The 27264-nt window shown below is 41.0% G+C and overlaps 1 protein-coding gene across 1 annotated transcript in view; it reads right to left on the minus strand.

Moving 5' to 3' along the window:
- Myh15 (myosin, heavy chain 15) overlaps nt 1-27264 on the minus strand; it is a 141357-nt gene that overhangs the window by 20535 nt on the left and 93558 nt on the right. The window contains exons 28-35 of the mRNA NM_001446751.1: nt 27133-27259; nt 26743-26861; nt 20030-20226; nt 15590-15939; nt 12079-12203; nt 9341-9456; nt 3032-3224; nt 1883-2086 (exon numbers count right to left, since the gene is read on the minus strand). Coding sequence (NP_001433680.1) covers nt 1883-2086; nt 3032-3224; nt 9341-9456; nt 12079-12203; nt 15590-15939; nt 20030-20226; nt 26743-26861; nt 27133-27259 — 1431 coding nt within the window. The remainder of the gene's footprint in view (nt 1-1882; nt 2087-3031; nt 3225-9340; nt 9457-12078; nt 12204-15589; nt 15940-20029; nt 20227-26742; nt 26862-27132; nt 27260-27264) is intronic.

A 27264-nucleotide genomic window follows, 5' to 3' on the forward strand; every position in this document is an offset into this window, starting at 1 on the left:
GTCCCCCTTTTCTCTCCTTCTCTTCTACCTCCTTCTATCCTTTTTCACAATGGAACACAGTACATTATTAGTTATGACATTTACATCTAATGACTTGTCACCAGTAGTTACTATGCATGGCAGACAATGGATAATATAGTTTCAAAGAAAAGATCCAATATGCCACATTTTATTATTGAGCTAAACCTTCTTAAGGGAGAAAAAAATGTGATTTGTTTGCTGGGTTTTGTTTTGTTTTTGTTTTTGTTTTCTCTATTGCAGCTGGGTTGAACTCAAGGCTTCATATACTCAAGTCAAGTGCTCTACCACTGACAAAAACTCTCAAAGATGAGTGTTGAAATTAGTTGACCTACTAATAATTATGCATACACTGCAGCATATTTGTTCTTGAACCATGGCACCCAGAGAAATGATGTCATTGCATAAACCTACTGTAGACATGGACTAACTGTAACCCCTTGAGGGCACTACTGATGTTCTGGGAACAGTGATTCCGAGATATGGGAATCAGATGATACTTCTGTGATATGGGATCATATGGTATTTCAAAGGAAGTCTCTAGACCCTGCCCACAAAATGCAAGTGACACTTCTGAGTCAAATGCAGCCAAAATGACCCAAGATATTTTCAGCACTTCCCAGAGCGACAGTCTGTCCTCAACTGCTTTAATCTATCCTTCTCAACAGTCACCAGCGTCCCTGTTTCCATCCACTTTCTTAAATTTTGTTTCTACCACCATTTCTCTCTCCCACATCTTTCATGACTAGGGAGAAAACTCTCGTGCCTGCCCAACATTATCTAGGACCACTGAGGGCATTCTGCAGTGTCCTGTATTCCATATGGTGCTCATAATAGTACAGTATGGTTATTTACATTTGTCTTTACTTGTTGGGGACAGTAAGGACACTATTTATCATATTGAGTAATACTTATCTAACTTATAGCATGTGCCCTAAAATGCTCAGTGTTTGACACAGTTACTCTCAGCATTTGTCCCTGCTATTGCCCAAGAGATTAAGTGATTGAGTGATCAAGGAATAATCAAGGAATCCCACTAATTCTCACTTACATAAGTTTATAGGAGAAACCAGAATATTGACAGAAACCCTTTGGAATAATGGAGATTCCTAGATGGTGGGAAGCAAGTCTCTGAGAGAGACAAGGGAATAAGGGGGCCAGCAAATACTTTTAGACCAATGAGAAATGTTCATCTGTTTTCCGCCATCCTGGCTGAGGATGCCCTGACAGTCCAATCTTCATACAGAAACTTAGTGTGACAATTGCACCATACTCTCACCATGCCACAAAAGCTTATATTGAACTCCTTAGTCATAGTTTTGAAAAGTATCACCCTATTCAGAAATGAGCTAATCAAGCTTTAAATGAGTTAAGTTGATATTGGATCATTAAGATGGGCCATAATTCCATATGATGTATCTGTATATAAAGGATGAATTCAAACATAGACACAAGAGAAAAGAGGCAAGCAGAATACCATGTGAGAACAAGGAATTGAAACAGGGCATCGATAGAAAGAGTGTCAGGAAACCCCTCAGAAGCCAGGATGAGCTGATTCATCTCTGGGTTTCAGAGGGAGCATGGCTCTTAAAATATCTTGATTTTTGATGACTAGCACCCAGGTCTATGAAAAAATAAATCTGTTGAAAGACATCAGTTGATGGCATTTTGTTACACCTGCTCTGGGAAGCTAATGCTTGGAATGAAAGGTGTGACCAGCTCCTTGGTTGCATAGCTTTCTGTGCCTCTCTTGTCACAACTAAGACTCGACATGGCCATCATACCTATCCTAGCTGACTCAGAGTTGGCAACTACGTCTTTCAACCAGCTGACTTTGCTAATAGAGAGAATTCAAGGGTCTCACCTGGGTGTGGAAAAGACTGATTCTTTCTGTGGCTTCTAGGAGCTCCTTTTCTGCCAGCTTTCTCCCGCGCTCTGTCTGCTCTTGCAAGGACCTCAGCTCTTCAAGTTCAGACTGAAGGAGAATGTTGCGCTGCTCAGCCAGAGCCACCTGGTCCTTCAGGTCTTTGTTCTGGTAAATGCTGTCATCCAGGTGTTGTTGAAGGTCCTGCAAAAGAAAAACATGGCCCTGGCATGGATACCTTCGAGTTCAACTGTTAGCATGGCAGGGGGACCACCAGACAAAGACAAGTTTCCGAGTTCTTGATCACATAGATAGAAGGTTTCTAAGTGACCCCAAGAGGCAGCTCTAGGATAGTTTACTGAAATCAAAGTGTCTTGAGCAACAGGGCAGAAAGCTGTTGCTCTCAGCAGCTGCCAGTAGGACTGGGATATAGAGAAAGCCAAGAAGCTAAACTCTCTGTGTTAGAAGTCAGAGAGCAGGCAGGATCAGCAGAGTATGCAAGCAACTGACCTGAGAGGTAGAGCTCTGGGGATATGTATTGGCAATGGTTCACTAAGGAGTCAGTTATTTCTCCTTAGTTTGCCCTTAACTTCTTCTTTTTTTTTTTTTGGTTCTTTTTTTTTTCCGGAGCTGGGGACTGAACCCAGGGCCTTGCACTTCCTAGGCAAGCGCTCTACCACTGAGCTAAATCCCCAACCCCTGCCCTTAACTTCTATGGTATTTCTTCTAGACTGTTCGCTTATGCTGGACCTTAGGTTATACAAACACAATCTTCTTTAGTGCAGGAGAGAATTTACTTTCAAGGAAGTCTGTTTGACAAAAAAGCCCCTGCTGTTGGCCTCAAATAATGCTACCCAACCTACTGTGTCCACCAAGAGGAGGCTCCGAATTGAACTGTCATTCTGATATACCTCAAATAGTGTCTTGGAAGCAGATGACTGCCAAGACTGTCCATTCTTTTTTCCTATTTAATGGCCTGCTCACAAAATCGGATGTGTCCCTGTGCATTCATGATTCTGCTTCACCTATGTTCAGTGTAAGCCTGCTCTAGCTTTCTGGAAGGGTGAAATGGTTTTTTCTTTCACTGCTCAACAGATTCTGTCACTTAGTTTCTGCATGTGTCTGTTCTTCAGTGTTGTTTGAAAGTACCTTCATTTGACTCTGAAGCTGGCCTAAGGCTCTGGTCGTTTGTGACACCTGTCTGTTGGCAGTACAAAGCTGAATCTCCATCTCCTTGAGGTCCCCTTCGATCTTCTTCCTCATCTTAGTTGCCTCAATTCTGCTTGAAGCTTCAGAATCCAGACTAGACTGCAGGGAACCCAGAGCCTGCTGATGCTTCTCCCTGATTTCAGAATAACATTTGGGGAGAACATCAGACACCCAAATCAAGAGCAGTTACCTCTTCTTTTCAAGTTATGGGAAACACATTAAAATAAAAGATAACTCCCATAGATTAAAAAACGAGTCTAAAGATTTTTTATTTTATAAATAGCAAAAGGTTGGCATTAGATTAATGAGTCTACATTATAACAGACTAATAAGGATTCTAGGTTAGATTCAACATAGAACCATAAACCACTAGAATCATTTCAAGGTTGCTGTGTTAGCTTTATCTAAGACTTATGAAAGGATTGTTCTGGGCAGTTTTATGTCAGTTTGACACAAGGTAGAATCATTTCAGAAGAAAGAACTTCAATTGAGAAACTGCCCCCACTAGGTTGGCCTATGGGGAAGCTGTGAAACATTTTCATTTATTATTGACAATCGGCACTCTTCTCTAGGCTGGTGGTTCTGGGTGGTACAAGATAGCAGTCTGGAAAGCCATGAGGAGAAAGCTAGTGAAAATCATTCTGCCATAGCTTCGACTCTAATGTCCATTGTGAGTTCCTGCCCCCACTTCCTTCGATGATGGAGTTAGAAGATGTAAGATAAAATAAATCTTTTCTTCCCCAACTTGCTTTTGGTCACAGTGTTCTATGACAGCAACAGAAATCCTAACAAAGACAAGACAGAAATGATAAATTCTAGATTTCCTAAGGTGTTTACAGATGAAGAATATATATTCTTTTAGACAAACATAATATTTAAGCTACCCTCAAATCTTACAAAAAGAGTCCAAACATAACAGGAAAGAGATACAGAGGCTGAAATTAAAACAAGCCCAGATATGCAGCTATGCTCCCTAATGGTCTGAGACATGCTGAGGTTAGGTCTTTTGCTGTATATTGTAACCAAACCTAGTTGCTCCAAGACAAGAATATGTGACCTTGCCCCCAAGTTATTTCTGATTGGTAAGTAAAGATGCTGACAGTCGATAGGTAGGCATAAGAGATAGAGGTAGGGTTTAGGGTTCCCTGGGTTAGAGGCTCTGAAGAGAACCACAAGAAGAGAGAAGGTGAGGAGGAAGAAGAAGCTGCCCTGGGCTAGGTGAATTCATGAAACCGTGGCCCTGAGGGCTGGCCAATTGGAATTAGAACAACCCAGGTGAAACATAGTAAGTAATAACTCAGGGTTATCAATAGGAAAGTAGATTCTAACAGCACAGAGGGTAAATATCTGCCCAGCTCTTGTGTTATTTAAGGCTTATAGTAATTACTAAAAGTTGTGTCTTTTAATTGGGAACTAAATGGTCAAGGTGGGGTAGAAAGCTCAGATTGTGATTAAAATGTTTTATAACACAGACAGCCTACAATAATAGCATGGGGTTTTGTTTTGTTTTACTTTATCTCCTTAAAAGTTCCAAGGATAGTAGCTAATTGAGAAAACTAATTCCTATGAAGTATAGACATACTTCAATACCCTTTTGTAAAATAAATGTTTATACAAAATTATAATCGTAAAGTACTACCAATTCAGTTAATTTCCCTGTATTCAAGAATGCAAAGAGAAATTTGAGCAAATCTCGGAAATTTTCCTTTGTATGCAACACTGGCAGAGAGTTAAGTACTATGGGACCAACTGCTAATTTGTATATTGGGACTGCAGTGCAATAGACCATTAAAACCTCTCCCATAAGATGTCAAACCACAGTTTCTACAACTTCTCCTCCTCACCTGTGGTATCACAGGGTACCGAAGACTTTGGTCTGTGCAACAACTTTGAATAGTGACTTACTCCCCATTCTACCCTAGTTCAGACTCTACTCAGAAAAGTACACTGACTTCTCCTGTTTTAACTCCTCTGTATTTGGTGGTTGTTCATCAAGACATATTGACAGTTATTAGAAGTCTATGTCCTCTTAAGCTCAACCATTGCAACAGAGCCCTAGTTCTAGATAAATAAGCAGAAGATAGAGTTCTTTTATCTTTTTTATCCTTATAGAGGTTTTAACAACAAATTGGAAACATGTGTTTGTTATGTGTCTGAATTGGATGCCATGCCAAATTGCCATAGAGTGCATCCAGACCTCCCGTCAATCTGAAGAGCATCGCTGTTAGTAGAGTTATGTTTGCATTTGAATGTGCTTCTCAGGAAGGGGACTCTTCACATGACCACATTCCATTGTGGAAGAAAGGGCCTCAGACAGAAGTAGTTATAGAAAATATGGGAAGTAACTTTTACTTCATAGCTTAGTGTTAAAGCCGGTCTTCTGTCTTCTGTTTAGTGCATAGCCCTAGTGCGTACACCTCACAGTTCAATCAGCTTGTAGGCATATGATAAATGGAGCTGTTATAGATTTAATTGGGTAGCCTCCAAATTATGATGCTAAAACATTAAGCCCCAGGAACACAATACTGTGCTTGGAGATGAAGCTATAAGGACAATGCAAGTGTCTTTTTTTAAAAAAAGATTTATTTATTATATATAAGTTCACGGTAGCTGTCTTCAGACACGCCAGAGGATGACATCAGATCTCATTATTGATGGTTGTGAGCCACCACTTGGTTGCTAGGATTTGAACTCAAGACCTCTGGAAGAGCAGTCAGTGCTCTTAACCAGTGAGCCATCTCTCCAGCCCTATGCAAGCGTCTTTAAAGAAACAATGCAGGGGAAGGGCCCTAATCCACTAGCAGAGTGATAAGAAGAAGACAGCAGGAATATGTACTCACAGATGAAATACCACGTGGAAACATAACAGCTATCTGCCTTCAAGTTAAGGACAGAGGTCTCGGGGAAAATGTACTTGTTTACATTAGAATCTCTGATCTCTAGTGCCCAGACTGTGAAAATGTGAATTTGTATTGTGTAAGTCATCCAGTCTGTGGGATTTTTGTTTGTTTAGTTTTGTTTGGTTTTGACAGCACCCATTGCAAACTAGTAAAGGAACAGGCATTCTCTCCATCACTTAAATCCCGAGGAAGCCTGCCTGCCTTCCCATAGGGGAGCTCCCTGTTCTGCTTCAGGTAACACTCCCCTACCAGAAACACTAAAATCTCTGTGGCCTGCCATCAATCATCTGTCAACAAATATATTCTGTTTCAGCAAACTGAGTGTTTCAAATGCTAGCTTTCCTGTAGCTATCTGCAAAACTTCATAAATGTTAACGAGAAGCAGAAAATTCTATGGTTTAAGGAGAACGGAATGACAATGGCCTAAGTGACGACTATAACACAGTCAACACCACTCAACAATGTCAAACAAATCCCCAAACATAGCTTAAGAAAGGAAGGAAGGAAGGAAGGAAGGAAGGAGGAAAGGAAGGAAGAAAGGAAGGAAGACAGACTGATGATGAATCAATGGTTTATGAAGATTTGCTTCTTTTGCAGAGGACCCATGTTTGGGTCCCAGCACCCAACATTGGGCAGCCCAAACTTCCTATATCTCAAGCTCCAGAGGATTCAATACCCTCCTCTGGTGGTGGTAGTGATGATGATGATGATGATGATGATGATGATGATGGTGGTGGTGGTGGTGGTGGTGGTGGTGGTGGTGGTGGTGATGGCGGTGGTGGTGGTGGTGGTGGTGGTAATGATGATAGTGTGGAGAAGGAAGAGGTGGTAGTTGTGAATTAAGAGGGAGTTTAGAGTAAATTTGAAGAATTGGAAGAGGAAGAGAAGATACAAGTTATGTAAATATATTCATATATGAAATTCTCAAAAATAAATTTAAAAATTAAAAATAAATAAGTGAAAAGCATTATCCTTGAAGAAAATCCATGTTTTTAATACCTTGACGGTTGTTTCTGCATTTATATTATCATAGATTTCTTAAAGGCTATCTACTCTAGTAATGTTACCAAGCAAAGGGAACTTTTGAAAAACTGAGTTGTTTCTACCTTAGGAAATAAAGACATGAAAAAGATCCAAATCATCCTTGAGTTTGGAAGCCCAGACTACAGCAGCACAGGAAGCATCCTGCCCACACTGACAGCTCAAATATTTGTTAGAAGTAAATATCTCTCAGGCCAGATGCTTGGCTTTTTCCTCACCAATGGGCCTCTCTCTGGGGCGCACCCAGAATTCCTCCCTAGACTCTCAGAACATTCAGCAGTGACAAATAAGTGGGGACAGTCCCACAGGTGCTGTGTTATTAAAGCCTTGCCTTCTCTTTTACCTTCTTGGCCTCTTCTACCTTCTGGTTCATCTCCTAATAGACATCTTTAGTTTCTGTGTTAATGTACATGATTTCTGTTAACATAGAATCTTCAACAGTGTCCTGCCCTCAGATGATATTTTTTATGAGGTCTATAATTTATATTTGTTATTCTTTATTACCCTTGTATATTTTCTTTATTACCCAAGTATATTTTCCCTTGTATTCTACTCCATCTCCTCCTAGCCCTAGACTCAGATTAGGGCAAGGCATTCGCTACAGTCTGCACCCCCACAGAGCAGAGAGGGTTTGGGGTGGGGTGTGCACTGTTTTGTGAGATGCTCATCTGTCCTTTCTGGATGTACTGATTATAGCCACTGTGAATCATCAGCTAAAGCGTGCCCTGAGCTCGTGCCAGAGCCTCAGCCGCCCCTTCCTTTTCCAGCCCGTCACAGCTCATGTTCCCTTCAGCTTTCTCCTCTTAACCTTCGCTGTTTGGATCTCTGACTTCCTTTGCTCTGATGATTATAATTGGGGAACTGTTCTCTGACATTCAGATGTACCTGATGCGACACAGACTCTCTGCGGATTCATTTTCCTCCCAGGGTTTATTTATAGCTGAGGTTTGACGTTACCTGAAGTCAAGCATTTTTTTTAACTACAAAAGGAAATGTTCATTTTTGTTCCTTTTGTACAGATACACAAATATTAGGGTTTATATGTTTCCCCCTTTCCAAAAAATTATTTCAGATACTCTGAGGTACATCAGATATCTTCTCTACAGCCAGTTCCATGAAAATGCTTGTGAATTAGGGTTGTGTTAATTCAGAGCACACAGAAGGATAAACTTGGCTCCAAATCCTCAGTAAATATTGACCATCTGGAAGTTTGCATCGAAAACAAGCTATGGGGGAAAGCCTAGTTCAACAGACACCATTAACATGGCATTGGCTTGTTTCGTTAGTTTAACAAAGACATTGCAAACAAGTGGCCACTTGAGCCCCGGTCTAATATATGATCTTTGCAGACTTTGGTTAAGGCAGTGGTTCTTAACTTGTAGGTCATGACCCTTTGGAGGTCAAGCTGTCCTTTCACAAGGGTCACCTGAGACCACTGGAAAAACACAGACATTTATACTACATTTTATAACAGTAGCAAAATTACAGTTATGAAATATCAATAAAAATAATTTTTATGGTTGGGGGTCACCAACCATAAAAGAACTATATTGAAGGGTTGTAACATTAAGAAGGTTGTGAACCATTGGGTTAAAGGAACAAAATAACCAAAGAGGTCATTTAGTCATCCCTAACTTTGAGTGTTTATTGGAGATCTGTAGAATAAGAAGCACTTTGCAGGAATCAGCTTTCTGACCAATCCCAACTACCTTATGTGGCATGTGGGGCCATTTTGTCCCTCCCCTGAATATCTAAGCAGTAGAGTGTCTAAAGTTATCAGCCAGAAAATAAAGAAAAGGTCCAGCCACTGGAGATCCTGTCTCACTTAGCAACTTGGCAGGTCAGACTCTGCAAGACCCTGCTGTCTCAACAAACAGCCTTACTCTTTCTTGGCTCTGCTTTCATCCTGGGGACAGGCTCGCTCTCTCTCTCTCTCTCTCTCTCTCTCTCTCTCTCTCTCTCTCTCTCTCTCTCTCTCTCATCCAACATTAGCTTAAAAACACAGAGCCGAACAATCTGACCTTGAATGGGACTTGATAGAAACAGACCCACACGTCTCAGATTGTCTCTACCTAACACAGTCCTCCCCACACTGGAGAACAGAAAAACAGTAAGAGTAAGCAATGGTTGTATGTGAGTATTCCTCCTTAAACAGTTATGCACTTAGTGGGAAACCCTCATGTCAATTCGACCAAGTGTCCTTGGGCCATGTTCTGGCGGGGGTCTTGAAAGCAGCACCACAGTGACTTCTGCTCATTCTGGGACTTTGACATGCATGGCTGTTGTTCAGCAACAGGAGCCTAAGTACCTCAACCTCCCTGCTTCATCCTCTTTCTCTGACAGCTTTCTTCCCAGCTCTGCTTTAGCCTCTGAGAGGTCCAGCTGGAAACGAAGGATCTTGCTTTCATTCCGTTCCAGAGCTCCCTGTAACAGAAAGCACCCAAGGAAGTCTCTTTTTGAACAACAACAACAATAACAGAAAAAAAGAGTTTTCTTCCCTTAAAACCTGTATCCTGAACGTAGCTCTCTTTAGAGTAACTGGATGAAATCTAGGTTCAAGTCAGGCCCCCGAGGTTAGACTAGGACAAGCGATGGCTCTCATCCATCATTCTGTATCTAGCTCTGACATTGTTTGTTCTTTGAATAGCAGCCTATGGCGGGACCAGAGATACCACTCAATCATAAAGTTTTTGCCTGGCATAGATGGGGGCTTGTGTTCAATTCTCAGTACTCCTAAAGGAAAAATATGTAGCTTAAAAACTAAAATGGTGAAGCATTTTAAATAGAAAATCTCGATGAGCTCTGTCACTGTGTGTAATATTTAATTGCTGTCTGTACTCGTCTGTATTTCTAATTCACTCCATCTTTTGGGGTGAGTGAAAAAAAGCTTCAAGGCAAGAATAAGGGAGGGGCTGACACCTGCTCAGAGTCACTGCTGATTTTGGACACCTAGGAAGTGCTCTCACCTAGGAAGTGAGCCACTTAATCGTGACTATTATTATCACTACAAACAGGAGCTTTAATGTGTAGAAGATCTTCTGCAACTGAGTATTCAAATAATAAAGGCCGGGGACATTTTTCCCAAGAATGCTCTTAAAGTGTCATTCAATTATAAAGTGGAAATTTGGTAAAAATCTTCGAAGCCTTTTCTGAGGAAAACTTGTGTCAAAGAAGTACAATCAAGCAAACGACAGCTTTGCCCCTTCTCTGAGGAGTGTGTTTTATCTCTCGCAGAGTGAATTGTGTAGTCACAGTCAAACAGTGACAATGATGGCGACAAAAGTAAGCTGTGGGGGCTTTTAAGAAGGCCTCCTTAGTTCCTCTCTCAGTCCCGACAAACATAAATCAAAAGCAAATGCTCTATAAGCAATCTCCACAGAGGGAATGGTAGTTTCTTGGAGGGGAAATTCACCCTCTAGACTGTACTAAGAAAGTTAATCGTTAGAGGTGACCTCAAATCATTTCAGTCTTATGATCTGAGAGGGATTATTGAGTTTTTCATAAAGCCACAGCCCCCAAAAGAAATAATCTGAAGTCACCAATACACTGGTAAGTGATGCCTTTGTAAGGCTCAAGTCAGATCTCCACAAGAAGACAGAGAGGTGTGCTGCCATCTAGTGGTAGTGAGCGGTACAAGTGTAATGGCCGAAATACAGCTTTGACGCGGTTGCCAGTTGTTGATTTAAAATACTTCTATCCCGATATATTACACAACACTAAAACTGCCCCGAGTCGTGTCTTATTGCTATAATGTTTAAATAGATAATAAAAGTTACTTCTTTCACTTAACACTGTGGCGTTAGAAAGTTCTCAGCCAATGGAGCCAGAGCCCCAAAGACAAGAAAATTAAAACGAAGTTCTCAACTTTGTACAAAGCAGTCTTCCCAAGGGGTGTCACTGCCAACTGAGGGGGTTGTCAATAGAATGAAGAGGTCCTTCAGAAATATTTATGCATAAAAGAGCAATAACGGAGTTGAGAGCTCTTCACATCAAAGGGGCACACAGAGGTGTGGCACATCTGACTTGCCAGGCTCTTACAGAGCTGAAGCAGTGAGGTAACTCTGACAGTAAGTGCTCAGAGGGAGAAGTTGTCACAGCATGATTCCGTGTTATTGTACTCCCCAGAGGCCCCATCTACAGCCGTCTACCCCATCTTTCAAAACTCGTTTTCTCCATGGGAAGGGTACATGAATTTTAATATGTCCAGACAGACATTCTCAACTGCTTCAAGATGAAATGCAGTTGAGAGAGCAAAGAGTCTCTCTAGAGCTCATGACTAATCGACCACCTAGTGGCTCTGGAAGGGTGACTTCCTTTTCAGGACACATCATCTTCGTTAGCATCAGATCTTCTCAGTGGCACTGTCAATCACCCAGTCCACATCTAGGGATAAAGCATGAGAAGTTTCCAGAACGCGGCAAACATCCCTGTCAAAGACTCTGCACACGACTGACCTTACAAGGCTGGGATGTCTGAGAATTTCATACGGAACCTCATCTCTCCAACAGATTTTTTGAGGGAGAAGAGTGCATTCAACAGACTGTTTTAAGAAGACATACATACAAATGCATTTAAACTTCTGACTTTGGGTAAATGTTTACTGAGTATCCTCTGGGCCAACAGTCTTCCAGCAAATGCATCTCTGGGTTATAATATTCCAGGAAGCCCCACGGGATCTAGTTTAAATGCAGATTTTGATTCAATAAAGTTTGGGACAAGGAGGATATTCTGAAAGTCTAACAAGCTCCTAGATGTTCATGCGCATGGTCTGTGAGGCTGTAGGCTGGGGATAAATTAAAGAAACACATCATGATTGTTTGCCCCGCCACTGGAGAACTTGCATTTACAGGTGATTATCTTGCTTTCCAAGCCTGTTCGTTTCCTTTGTAAAATGGAGAAAGGGGTTTGGTGGGTTGATTAAAGCATGTGGCATGGTTCAGAGCATATACTGAACACCCCCGAAGTAAGTGCCACATGATGGTGGCCGTTTCTAATGAAGACAGATCTGCTTTGCCTCTGAGAGCGTCACCCTCCCTGGCAATCTACCTCTGCTTCTTCCAGCCTCGCTTGGATTTCAGTCTTCTCTTGCTCAATCAATTTCTTGGCCTTTTCCACTTCAGTCAAATTCTTGATCCCTTCTCTCACCTGGTTTGTGAGACAACAAATCCGTTCTGAAAGGAGGAAGATTAGGCATGTTAGTGGAAACCCACTCCCATCACAAAATTCTGGGACCGTGTAGCCTCAGCAACTCCCCAGAAAAGCTGACTCTCATCTACAGAGAACCCTATTTGGGATTAGGGAAAAAGGAAACCCTTCTTCAGGGTATTCCTTTGTCATATGCCAAAAGTTGACCTCAACAGTTAGTGAGCAGAGTGCTTCGTGGGTTCTTGAGCATTGGAGAGCCTGTGCAACTTCAGACAGCTTTCTGCTTGCTGGGATCATGACTAAGTCCACGTAGAGATCCACCTCTACCTCTCTCTCTCTCTCTCTCTCTCTCTCTCTCTCTCTCACACACACACACACACACACACACATCAGGTATCCCCACACTTTAGTGGGTAAGTTTTAATGTCAACACCACTGGCTGCCATTGTTCCAGCCACCACCCAACACTGGAACAGAAAACTTAAGCATAAGCCAGGTCATCACCTACAACAGTCAGAAAAGTGGAGGATGCTCTGGGAAGACAATGGCTGTCACTCAGGCACATGACAATTCTGGTTAGACTTTCCTGAAGCTGTGACAGATTAGGTCAGCAGTGAGGAACCCCCATTACCTGACACTACCTTGTGGTTGGGTCTGACACTTCACACCGAGGAACACTCTAGGCCCTAACTGTTAGGCTGTATAGCTAAGAAACTTGGGGATTTACCAAGCCCAGGAGAGAACTCAACAGCTCACCTGTTTCTCTGGTCCTCAGTCCTGGCCTAAGATTAAATAGGTGCCAGGTGTGAGATATCTCTGTATAAGATGTTGTTGGGGAGACCCGAGAGCCCCCTTAAAACATAAGCTATTGGCATATGTCTTGGCTAACTATCATAACTGAACTGTAAAACCCTATTTCTGGAGCCATTATACACCTCAGTTGCAGGAAACAGAGAGAGAGAGAAGCAAGTTGGAAATGAGCTGGAAGGTGCCAAACGAGAAGGTGCCAAATAGGCTTCTGTGGGGAAAATTACCAGTGCTTTCCCTGTGAAGTTTGCATGACCCAATACTGACCTTTCAGGCAAAATACACTTGCTGGCACAACAGGGACATGACCATTATGTGGGTAACCCAACATTTGTTGATTTGATTTAAGGCTCACTCTACGATAGGAAGTTCATACCTGGCACTATAAACTTGGTCAAAAGTCTACTGCTGGGGCAATCACAGGCCCCAGTGAGGAATCTAATCCCACTGCTCTCTAACGGACTTGCTGCCAAGTTGCCTTATTGATATTGATGTTTACACTCACAAAGTAGAGCTGCCTGCAAGCCTTGGTCAGCTACGCTTCCCTTTGCAGCAGGCAGCAGTTTATACGGAGATGCTGGTTTAAATGCCGAGACTGAGTGATCGTTGCGCATTCTACCCTGCACTAGATACCTGTGCTGTCACCTTCAAGTCTCAGGGAACAAGGCAGAAGAGGATGCAGAAAGAATGTAAGAACCTGAGGATGGGCAGAGTGTCGTGAATATCTTCTCTTGGACATACATAGAAGTCACACTCATGAAATCACACCAGCTGTAGTTACACGTCACAAGACATGCACAAGACTGGGACCACCCATCATGGATAGGGGAGGAAGTGATAAGGCCCCAACCTGTCCCTGGCCCTCTGTAGGCAGTTAAGGGCTGCTAGGGGAAGAGGAGTCATTTTCCTTGGTCATGGTCATTGGTTTGATGCCCATGGTCCAGTAAATGTTCAGTCCATGTTCATGGGATCTTCACTAATTAAACTCAGCCTGTTAGCAACAACAACGGCAGCAAAGGAGGGAACATAAGGGGCAAACTTGTTGCAGAAAAGAGAAGGTACAACAGAAGAAGGGAGATAAGAGAGGGGATAGCGATGGAGGTTTATGATTAAAATATATTATATGTGTGCTTGAAATTATTACAGAATAATGATTTAAATGATTTCAGAATTCTTGCAAAAAATTAGAAGAACATATATAATCTTTTTCTGCAGAGAAAAAAACCTCAAAGCAGGTTCTTCTCAACTCTGACTAAACTGTATGATCATCTTAAGAACTTTAAAATAAAAGGCCAAACATGGGGTTTGGGATTTAGCTCAGTGGTAGAGCGCTTGCCTAGCAAGCACAAGGCCCTGGGTTCAGTCCCCAGCTCCAAAAACAAACAAACAAACAAACAAAAAAAAAAGCCCAAACGTGTGTAAACCCCATACCAGGCCACACGTGGAATCCATTGACCTCGATTGAGAGCTTATTAAAAGTGAAAATTCATAAGCTCTACCTCAGATCCACTGAATCTGGACCTCTATGGTAGGTGTTGCAGTCTGTCCCCAGATGGAAACAGCTGGAACTCTGTTGCCACAGATCTAGCACAGCCCAGTGAGTTAATTGTGAACTGCACGAGGCCACCAAGAAGACTCATGCCTCCGAGAGTAATGAGTTTGCATCCAGGGCACATCAGCGTTTTCATGCATATCACTGTAGGCTTTGAAATAACTTGGCAGTCTCTTCGAGTTGCTCTTTGGCAATATACCAGAAAGTTTAAGTCTATTTCCTCAACTCGTCAATTTCACTTCTAGAGATCTATCCTATTGAAATATTTTAAATATGCATAAATACATGTGTAGGAATATGTAGTATATAATTATTCAGAGTTGTGTTTAATCAGGTTTAAAATTAATGAGATCTAGTTAACTAGGTGTGAGTTATACTTATTATGAAGTATTATGCAGTTTCTTTTTTTAACAGTGTAGCACGTCTCCAAGGCTTGGCATGCTAAGAACCACAAGGTGCATAGGACAGTAGCATAGCTCAGTAAAGTATGCACAGATAGGAGCCCAGATGGTTGGGCTCAAGTCCCAGATCTATAACTTATGAACTGTAAATTCAGATAAGTAACCTAACCTTGTATTTTGCAGATCAGGACATTAAAATGAAGGCTAATCTCACATTTGAACTATGAATAAATGGATGTAGAAGAACCCAACATATAGCATGGGTTTCAGAAATTTTAATATATTCAAAATGTATTGATAAGTGAAAGGTAAATTATACAGAAAATGTATAACTTGGGCAATATATTTCTATGAATATGTATCTGGAAAGATCACAATAAGGCTATAGAAATGAAGATATTCTTGAGAGTGGTTTCTTTATAGTAAGGAACTAGGTCAAAGGTGTGGCCCTAATATTGCCTTTAGAATTAATTCAATAAAATAACATTTGCAGTATTCTTTTTTTCAGAATCAAGTATTAAAACTTTGAAAGTCGAACATAGATGAGAATATGAAAACGCCAAGGCTCTCCACCCCAGGAAGATAGCTTTGCCCAAGCCAGACTCTCCCCAAGCCCTTGTCTTGCTTTGGCTGCGAGCCCAGCTGACAGTACCCTGAAGGTCCTGGTTCTGCCTCTTCAGGGTCTCCTGGGCCTCGTTGCTCTCCTCACAGGCTTGCCTGAGCATGAGGACCTCAGAGCTGAGAGCTCGGGCCTCCTTCTGAGAGGCCTGCAGCAGCTCCTGGGCCTCTTCCTGCTTCTGCTTCCAGGAAGCCAGAGCCTTGTCAGAGTGCTGCTGTTTTTGCCCCAATGCTGCTGCCACAGAGCGAGCCTTTCCCAGGTCAGAAAGGGCATCCCCCAGCTCCAGCTGGAGCCTGTGCCTGGCCCTCTCCAGGGAGGCATTCTTGGCATTGGACACCTCCATGGCTTCAGCGGCCTCCTGCAATCGAATCGCCAGCTTCTTCCTGAGGAGAGAGCCAAAGGGTTCGGTATGGATAGCTCGAGCATCAAAGCGTTTTTTCACAAAGCCAGCCTGCTACTGCTGCCCAGCCTCTGGCTTCTGTGTCAACATGGATGTTACTTACCCTCCCTTACCAGCCTGGTTCTGAAATTCTGACTCTCTTTAAACTCCTATTAAGAAATATTTGCTTATCCTAACCTTTCATAGCTAATAAAATGACACTGATATTTCATAAGAAAGAGGGGAAACAAGTTTGTTTTGAACACCTTAGCAAGCTGGTTCCGATACTTACGCATGTTGGTAGAGTCCCAAAAGCGTTCCTTGGATGTGTCTTCCAATGGACACTATTGTGCTCTCCTGCCCAGCCTCTTCCTGCTATCACTTGCTTTCCAGTTCTTACAATACCTTTCTCTGTGATTTCCCCCAGCATCTCGAACCCCCAGATATGCGTTCATCGCAGATCCACCGACCGCACCGACTTAGCGGGTCTTACAGTTTTAGCCTCCCGCTCTCCCGCCCCCAGCACCGTGTATGTTAAGAGTGATGTGTTCAGTGTACCTCCTCTGTCCATATGGTACATAACTCTTGGAAATTTTAATGCATGGGTTATGTTTTCTTGCTCACGTGTCCTGCAGAAATGCAGCTTCCCCGCCACACTCCTTCATTAAAATGAGTAGATTTTCTTTCACGAAACGAACTGTAGGTACCAACGCTTTGGCCCCACTGTGACTTTATGAGAACAGACTGCACAAGTATCACTCAACCAGCCTCAAATCAGTGTGGCATGGCTGCCGACCTATGGGATTCTAAAGCAATCCGGTCTGTGCTTGTTATCTGGAAGGCCATGTGCTCTACTCCTTCCGCGTTCACTGGCTTCATAATGTCACACATGGTTGCACTTTCATATAGGAAATGCTGGCACTCATACCAGCCTAAAAGAGTATGCTGCTAAAATCATCATATAATTTTTAATTATGCCTATGATGATTGGCACCAGAAAATTGCTCTGGTTTGGAGACTAACTATCCTGGTTTTCTAAGGACGGAAAGTTTTTAGTAATACTAGAGACATTTAATATTTCGTCTGAGAAATCCCAGAGCAAACTGGACACACTGATCGCCTCGTTTTATTGCTAATTTGCTGTATATTTAATAGCAACTATTACTTTTTTTTGTGCTGTAACTTTCCAACAGCACGTGCTTTCTCAACTACCTACCTTATAAAAAGAGATATGAGAGAATACGAAATTAAACACGCTATTCTCAGAGCAGAACCAGACAATAGACTCAGGGAGAGGATCTTTTACTCTCCACCTGAAAAATCCCAGGACTTTTCACTTCTCTTGCCTTCCTGAGGCGATTAGGAGAAAAGGTATATTTATGTAAAATTCAAATAATGTAAACACAAAACCATTCAAATACTACCCTGTTACCCAGTATTTTTTCCTTTGTCCATCATCTCTATAAAACCAATTACAACAAATACATGTGATCAAATGCATTATCTATATTTTTTCCTTCCTTTCTAACACCCAAAGAATCAGCTATCAGCTGTGATAATGAGTAGAAACTTTCACCTGGAATCTTCCTTCAATCATTAACAAGAAAACGAGAATAGCTTGTTTAGAAGTGAATGACAAATTTGGGTATAAAGAGGAGTTTCCGGTCAACTCCTCCCTTGGGTCCAGAATTTTGTAAACCCCTACTATGGATATTTTTAGTATCTGTCATTCCTAAGTCATTCTTGAGGTACTGTGGACAGAGGTGGATTATTTGGTTCCCTTCTGGGCGACAGCATAACAGCTATTCTGTAAGTGGGCTCACAATTCAGGTGAGGAACTGCACGTTATTTCTGGCTGAAGCAAAAAAAAATGTATTGATCATTCTTGGATCTTTGCCAAGCTATCAAATCATGTTCTTTGAAGCCTTTAATGGTTGTAAGCTGGAGAGCCAATTTTATGATTTCTCTCAAACACACACAGTTACTCAGTCCATAAACCAATAAGCACTTTTTGGTGCTGGATTTTGGACTAACTGCTCTCCCAACTCCTAAAGATTTTTAGAATAGCTTTCAAAAATATTGTGCGTCTAATTTTAGGAGTGTCCCAAGGATGAATTCTTTAAAAGGGGCCTCTGTTCCACAAGACAAATAATAACTGTGATAATAAATATTAATAGGTTTTCAGTTGTCCCATCTCCACAGGCCCAGTGTCTCTCATGGTGGATACACATACATATATGAAATTAATTATTTGTGGTACCAAATAAAATGTATGATTACAAAGCGACGGAACCATTCATCTACATGCAAATGAGACTGCGTGACAAAGTTCTGGCCTTCACCAGAGAGGTGCCTGGCCTAAGAAGTTTTGGATAAAATCATTTATTTATACAACTGTTTCTGGTGTTCCTTACTTGCCCTACTCTTTTTTTTTTTTTAAATAAAACCATGCATGGTCTGAGATGGTCTCGGGGAGAGAAACAGAACTGGAACTAATACCTGGATCAAAACTGAACTTAATTAATGAAACCATTAGCAGGAAGTCTTTATTTTGCCCATCCCCCCTACAGGCTGGAACAGAGGCCAAGATTGTGGATGGGTAAGAACCCACAAATAAATTTGGAAACATTTCCTGCTTATTCTGTAGTGATAATGTCAGTCTGAATAAGCTTCTAGAAATAGATAATATGCAGAGGATTTTAGGAAACCAAGAGTCAGGGAAGCTAGATTAGTCATTAGGCGTCTTACTGCATCTAACTGGAGAATATTACAATAATAAGGATAGTGACTTTGAGGAGACTAAGATTCGGTACAAAAATAAAGGGACATGGTTTGCATAAATTTCTAGCTTCATAGGAAGGCTGGATACACAGGGCTGCCTGCCCCTACAGAATTGTAGAACATCTGAAGAAAAATTACCCTTAAGGAAACAAGTGTTAAAGGAAGCTTTGGAAGCCCTAAAACACTCTCCTCACACACAATGGTGGAATGAGGTTAAAGAGCATATGAGGAGACAGACATATATGACATACAAGAACTAGAAAGGAAATGAGAAGTGAAAAGGCTTCAAATGGGTTATAATTCAGCTCATTGAGTTTTCATTTGCTTATTAAAATCAAATGTAAAAGGTTAATTTTTTCTCAGGCTTCAAATGGTTTAGCACCTGTAACTGCAAAGTTTTGACTGGGGTTGCGGGGGGGGAGTGAAAGCCCCTCCCTGGCTTAGCTAAAATTTGTCTGACTGGCACAGGATATGTGGCCATTAAACTTTAGGCTATAACCATTTTTAAAAGGTTTTGTTTCATTCTCCTTGAATAGCTATGTATTAGAAATTCTTTGAAATGCAAATATGAAATGTTGTAATTACTGCTGTAAGAAATAAAAATGAATCCTGTGGCCCTGAGAAAGCAGCTTCAGTCTCTGTGATTTGTCTCTCGAGTCCAGACACAGACAACACATTCTCGTTTCAGAAGCTCAGGAAAAATTCAAACTGCTGTCTGGAGTAATGCTTTTTTGTTGTTTTGCTCTTGTTATTTTGTTTCTTTGTTTGTCTTTAGGATGTATTTATTATATATAAGTACACTGTAGCTGTCTTCAGACACACTAGAAGAAGGCATCAGATCCCATTACAGATGGTTGTAAGCCACCATGTGGTTGCTGGGATTTGAACTCAGAACCTCCGAAAGAGCAGTCAGTGCTCTTAACCACTGAGCCATCTCTCCAGCACTGGGGCAATCCTTTTTAATTCACCTGCTACATCCACCTTTCTTGGGTCCTGTATTCTGATGGAGCTGTTCCCCAGCAACAAGTGCTAGTAGCTCAAAGTCCCAATCGTCTAGAAATATTTTTATTATGCCCCTACAAAGAGCTTTTTTCTTTCTCTATGATCCTTTTATAGTCTCAATAACCTATATCATAATATTGTAGCTTTTCTATATTATATGATTCTTACCAGATGTAACTGTTTCAGCTTTTGTCTTGAGCTTATTTTAAAAAAACTCTCAAGAAAACAGGGATCATGAGGAGACATTGCCATTCCTCTCATTCTCCTGTACGTGACCAATTTTGGATTGAACATAATCTTGACCTACTCACTTAGCTTCCTCCAAGTCTTCAGTTCTTTGCATAGCATCGTGTTCATACTTTGTTCTCCATTGTACTGTTTCCTTGTTGCCTTTAGATAAAGCCCGGTGCAACTCAGACTTCACTTCCTGTTCTTCTTCATACTGCTCTCGTAGAAGGTCATAGTCATGCTTGGTTGACTGCAGAGCATGGGCCAGGGCACTCTGAGACTGTAAAAGACGTACACATGCAGATTTTACCATTCGGAATGCAATCTTTGGAAGTGACATAATCTTTTCAAGCAAAGCTAACACTATCTATAAAATTAAAGTTGAACTTAAAACCAGTGAGGAATGACTAAGAAAAGGTAAAAAGGACAGAGTGTCTAACCTGTCACCAAGGAAAGAAATGTGTATTTAAAGAAATGGAGCTGATCCAGTCCCACAGCTCTCTGTACCCAGGTCCCCTGGGGAGAGAACTGGACTCTCAGAAGTGCAGACAATCCTGAGAGCATAGGGGAGACCACCCCTTCTTTCAATTTTGAATATCTATGCTCCAAATAGAAGGGTACCTATATTCATAAAGGAAAACTCACTAAAGCTCAAAGCACACATTGCGCCTCACACAATAATAGTGGGAGACTTCAACATCCCACTCTCTGCAATGGACAGATCATGGAAACAGAAACTAAACAGAGACACAGAAAAACTAACAGAAATTATGAACCAAATGAATTTAACCGATATCTATAGAACATTTCATCCTAATACAAAAGAATATACCTTCTTTTCAGAACCTCACGGTACTTTCTCCAAAACTGCCCATATAATTGGTCACAAAACAGGCCTCAAGAGATACAGGAAGATTGAAATAATCACATGCATCCTATCAAGTAAACAAAGACTAAGGCTGTTTTTCAATAACAATAAAACTGACAGAAAGCCCACATATACATGGAAGCTGAACAGTGCTCTCCTCAATGATAACTTGGTCAAGGAAGAAATAAAGAAGAAATTAAAGACTTACAATTTAATGAAAATGAAGGTACAACAAACCCAAACTTATGGAACACAATGGTAGCAGGGTAAGAGGAAAACTCACAGCTCTGAGGGCCTCCAAGAGGAAACGGGAGAGAGCATATGTCAGCAGCTTGACAGCACACCTAAAACCTCTAGAACAAGAAGAAGCAAACACACCCAGCAGGAGTAGAAGGCAAGAAATAATCAAACTCGGGGCTGAAAACAATGAGGTAGAAACAAAAAGAACTATATGAAGAATCAAGAAAAACAGGAGCTGGTCTTTGAGAAAATCAACAAGATAGATACATCCTTAGCCAGACTAACCAGAGGGCACACAGAGAGTATATCCAAATTAACAAATCAGAAATGAAAAGGAAAATATAACAACAGAATCTGAGGAAATTTTAAAAAAAACATCAGATCCTATTACAAAAGCCTATCATCAACATCACTGGAAAATCTGGAGGAAAGGAACAATTTTCTAGACAGATACCAGGTATCAATGTTAAATCAGGAACAGAAAAACCATTTAAACAGTCCAATAACTGCTAAAGAAATATAAGCAAATATAAAAAATCTCCCAACCAAAAAGAGCCCAGGACCAGATGGGTTTAGTGCAGAATTCTATCAAACCTTTATAGAAGATCTCATGCCAGTACTGTCTGAATATTCCACAAAATAGAAACAGAAGGAACACTACCTAATTCCTTCTTTGAAGCCACAATTACACTTATACCTAAACTACACAAAGACCAAAAAAAGAAAGAGAACTTCAGACCAATTTTCCTTATAAATATCACTGCAAAAATACTCAATAAAATTCTTGCAAACTGCAACTAAGAACACATCAAAATGATCATCCATCATGATCAAGTGCGTTTCACCCAGGGATGCAGGGATAGTTCAATATATGGAAATACATTAATGTAACCCACTATACAAACAAACTCAAAGGAAAAAAATTATATGATCATCTCATTAGATGCTGAAAAACACTTGACAAAATTCAACACCCCTTTGGGTTAAAAGTCTTGGAAAGATCAGGAATTCAAGGCCTATACCTAAACATAGTAAAAACAGTATACAAGAAAGTAGTAGTCAACATCAAACTAAATGGAGAGAAACTTGAAGCAATCCCACTAAAATTAAGAACTAGACAAGGCTGCCCACTTTCTCCTTACCTACTCAATATAGTACTCAAACAGAGCAATCAGACAACAAAAGGTGGTCAAAGACATACAAATTGGGAAGGAAGAAGTCAAAATATCACTATTTGCAAATGATATGATAATATGCTTAAGTGACCCCAAAAGTTCCACCAGAGAACTACTAAGCCTGTTAAACAACTTCAACAAAATGGCTGGGTATAAAGAAGATCTCAGAAGACGGAAAGAGCTCCCATGCTCATGGATGGGCAGGATTAATATAGTAACCTTAGAGATTTTGCCAAAAGCAATCTACAGATTCAATGCAATACCCATCAAAATTCCAACTCAATTCTTCATAGAGTTAGAAAGAACAATTTGCAAATTCATCTGGAATAACAACAGCAACAACAACAACTGAGGATAGTGAAAAGTATACTGAACAATAAAAGAACTTCTGGGGGAATCACCATCTCTGACCTCAAGCTGTATTACAGAGCAATAGTGATAAAAACAGCATGATATTAGTACAGAGACAGGCAGGTAGATCAATGGATCAGAATCGAAGACCCAGAAATGAACCTACACACCTATGATCACTTGATCTTTGGCAAAGGAACTAAAACTATCCAGTGCAAAAAAGATAGCAGTTTCAACAAATGGTGCAGGTTCAACAGGCAGTCAGACTGTAAAAGAATATACTTCGATCCTATTTTATTGCCCTATTTAAAGCTTAAGTCCAAGTAGATCAAGTACCTCTACATCAAACCAGATACACTCAAAGTAATAGAAGAAAAAGTGGAAAAGAGCATCAAACACATGAGCATAGGGGAAATTTTCCTGAACAGAACACCAATGGCTTCTGCACTAAGATCAAGAATCGTCAAATGGGACCTCATAAAATTGCAAAGCTTCTGTAAGGCAAAGGACAAGGTCATTAGGACAAATCGGCAATGAACAGATTGGGGCAACTTCTTTACCAATCTTACACTTGAAAGAGGGCTGATATCCAATATATAAAAAGAACTCAAGAAGTTAGACCCCAGAGAATCAAATTACCCTATTAAAACATGGGGTACACACCTAAACAAAGAGTTCTCAGCTCAGGAATACCAAATGGCTGAAAAGTACCAAAAGAAATGTTCAACATCGTTAGTCATCAGGGAAATGCAAATCAAAACAACCCTGAGATTCCACCTCACACTAGTGAGAATGGCTAAGATCAAAAACTCAGGTGACAACAGATGCTGGTGAGGATGTGGAGAAAGAGGAACACTCCTCCATTGTTGGTGGGATTGCTAGCTGGCACAACCACTCTGGAAATCAGTCTGGCATTTCCGCAGAAAATCGGACATTTTTCCTCCTGAGGGCACAGCTATACCACTCCTGGGCATATACCCAAATGATACTCCGACATACAACAAAGACCCATGTTGCACTATGTTCATAGCAGATTTATTTATAATAGCCAGAAGCTGGAAAGAACTCAGATGACTTCAACAGAGGCATGGATACAGAAAATGTGATACATCTACACAATGGAATATTACTCAGCTATCAAAAACAATGATTTTATGAAATTTATAGGCAAATGAATGGAACTAAAAAATATCAGTCTGTGTGAGGTAAGCCAATTCCAAAAAGCACACATGGCATGAACTCTCTGGTAAGTGGATATTAGCCCAAAAGCTCAAATTACCCAAGATACAATTCACAGACCAATTCTTGAGCTACAATTCATGAAGCTCAAGAAGAAGGACAACCAAAATGCAGATGCTCAGTCCTTCTTAGAAGGGGGAGCAAAAATATTCATAGGAAGAGATACAGAGACAAAGTTTGGAGCAGAGACTGAAGGAATGGCCATCCAGAGACTGCCCCACCTGGGGATCCATCCATATACATATAGCCACCAAAACGAGACAATATTGCTGATGCCAAGAAGTGCATGCTGACAGGAGTCTGATATAGCTGTGTCCTGAAAGGCTCAGCCAGAGCATGACAAACACAGAGGCAAATGCTAGTGGCAAACCATTGAACTGAAAACAGGACCCATTGGAGGAGTTAGAGAAGGGATTGAAAGGAGCTGAAGGGGTTTGCAACCCCATAAGGACAATACCAACCAATCAGATCTCCCAGGAACTAAACCATCATCCAAAAAGTACACATGAACAGTCCATGGCTCCAACTGCATGTGTAGCAGAGAATGGCCTTGTTGGGCACCAATGGGAGGAGAAGCCCTTGGTCCTGCCAAGGCTCGATGCTCCAGTAGGGGAATGTCAGGGTGGGCAGACGGGAAGGAATGGTTGGATGGGTGGGGAAGCACCCTCATAGAAGAAGGGGGAGGGGAGATTGGATTGGGGGGAGTCTATGGATAGAAAACTAGGAAAGAGAATAGCATTTGGAATGTAAATAAAAAATATCCAATTAAAAAAATAAAAAAATAAAAACTAAAAAAGAAGAAATGGAAGCCTGACTGTGTGAATTTTAGTAGCAGAAAGGCTCAGCATATAGTGGGAAATCTTCATTCTCATTTATATAATATGATTTATATTTAACAATACGTCAGTCAGATTCTGTTCAAGCCAGAATGTGAAAGATTTACTCTACCCTTTCATTCTACTCATCAGAAAACTAAAACCCTTATGTTTACATTTAGATAACTACAGTGTTATAGTATTTTCTATGTTTGTTGGACAACAAAATGGCACCAGGAGATAAGCTCCTGAAGAGACTTAGGCTTCCATCAGTTTCCATGGGTCTTTTTGGATAAGTTGAAAAGCAAAACAAAACAAGCACCATCTTAGACAAGGGCCTGTCTGCAAGTGCATGGAGGAGCTAATGGCATCTGCGACATATCCCCATGGTGATTGAGGAGCATTAACACCAAATGACATTGATAGAATGGGGATGGAAGGATGAAAAAAATCTCTAAAGATTTACAAAAATCATTACATAAAAATATTCAAATTATGAGTATTTCATAAACATCCGGGTTGAAGGGGGAGATGAATGTTGAGTTTTTCGGAAGCATTTCACCAGTCTTGGGAAAGATGAAGATAACAGGCATCAGGTTCTAAGATTTCTGAAATTTCCAAAGCGTTTTGACCAATAAAGTCTGCACCATGATAGTATATTCAACTAAATCAGAAATCCAAGTCAAAAGAGAGTTAGAAAACTAGAAAAGCAGTACTGACTCACATGCTCCAATTAGACTAACAGCAAACTCTTAGCAGAAAATCCAGAAGCCAGGAGGAAATAGAATGGTATAATCAAATTCTGAGGAAAGAATCTTTCAACCGTAAAAGAGAAATAAGACAATCCAGGGTAAGCAAGAAGCAAAGGACTCCTAGTTGTGACTGAGACTGGTTTCATAGGAAGCACAGAAGCTGAAGGAGAAATGAAACTCCACACAGTTGAGTAGCATCATTATAAAAGGACAATACATGGCATTCTAGGAGGTCAGTAGTACCATAATGAAAGCACACATACACATGGATAGGACATGACTGCTGCCATCTTGAAGGAGAGCAGCTCTCTCTCTCTCTCTCTCTCTCTCTCTCTCTCTCTCTCTCTCTCTCTCTCTCTCTCTCTCTCTCTCTCTTTCTCTCTCACTTTCAGGAGAGTCTCTAGAGACTGGGCCTATTAATATTATGTTGTAGAGAAAGGTAAAGGCCCATGCACTCACCAGGCTTAGCAGCCTGACTGGGGTCATGACTCTGTGATAGCCTCACCATGTTCCTCTACTCCTTATGGTTATAAAGAACTAAGGTTATAAGGAATGTGTAAAGTTGTCTCAGGGTAGGAGATTTGGGGTGTATAGCTACCAGTATGTCACGTGGTAGGACATTCAGTAGTGTAACTTTTTGTGAGTGAATAAAACTCCTCACTTGTGTCCCTGCCCAGACACCTCCCAAGAGTTTCCTGGTGGTATCTTCCAGTCATCCATGTTCCTATAGGTAAACCCATTAAACTCATTGGTCCACCATACTGGACCTGGAGGAAATCTTCTCTTTGATATGACGGTACCCTCTTTATCTATGGTGGATAGATGTTTCTTTACTTCTTCCCAAATCTCAATCGCAATGCAAGTATACACAAATAATTTTTTAAAAAAGAATCAAACTTTATCGCAATAGAAAATCACCAAACCCCAAAAGTAAACCAGAAGAGAAATGGAAAGGAATAACAGAGAATATATAAAATAATCAGAAAACAGTGAACAGAAGTAAATGCTTACACATGCATATTGTGAAACTCACTGGAAATGTACCACTTGGTGATGGACGAATAAATGCTTAACCCCTGTTGACCTTCAGCTCAAGCATGGTAGAAACACACATCTTTCTTGCCCCAAATCTGACAAACTACAGATGTAATTTTAATAATACGAAAATCCTTCCATTACCAGAGGTCCTCCTGGCACAAAGACCAACATGTCACTTCCCCACTATATCTTGAATGTTTTCACCTTTCTCCTTTTCAAGAGAAAACACTGATTCTCCCCATCCAAGCACTACTTTTGTTTCACTTTGGTTTTTTAAACATATAACATGTGACTGGGAAGAAACAATTGCCACGTTACCTTGCTCTCCTCCTCCAGCTGCACCCTCAGTTCTTCAACTTGCAGAATGAGGTTGCTCTTTTCTCTGGAAAGTTGGCTTATCAGGGCCTCCTTTTCTTCCAGTCTTTTAAAAAACTCCCCTGGGGAAAGATTTCATGAGATAAATTAATTATGGTCCTTCTAAGTGATTGCCATTACTGCTTATTGACTTTCAGAACCATGACAGCGACTCCTACACAAACACTGTTTACATTTAGAGAACACCCAGGAGTCCACATGCTAGCAAAACCAGGACAACGAACCTTTCCCAGACACAGAAGGAAACTCTAAAAGAACCGATCTTAAGCAGTAAGTCTGAATCTCTTGGGTTGGAGAATTACTCCCAGGAGAGGCAGCCACACGTCTACCCACCACTCTCGTTCTGAAGCTTTGTCCTCTGTGACGTCAGATCCTTTGCTAACTGAGTCGCCTCATCCAGTTTTGTGTTTGCTTCATTCAGGCGCCTCTCATACAGACCACAGAGTTTCTCAGCATTTGCCTGTG

The sequence above is a fragment of the Rattus norvegicus genome, chromosome 11, assembly GCF_021556685.1.
Source record: "Rattus norvegicus strain SHRSP/BbbUtx chromosome 11, alternate assembly SHRSP_T2T, whole genome shotgun sequence".
In the NCBI taxonomy this organism is placed as follows: Eukaryota; Metazoa; Chordata; class Mammalia; order Rodentia; family Muridae; genus Rattus; species Rattus norvegicus.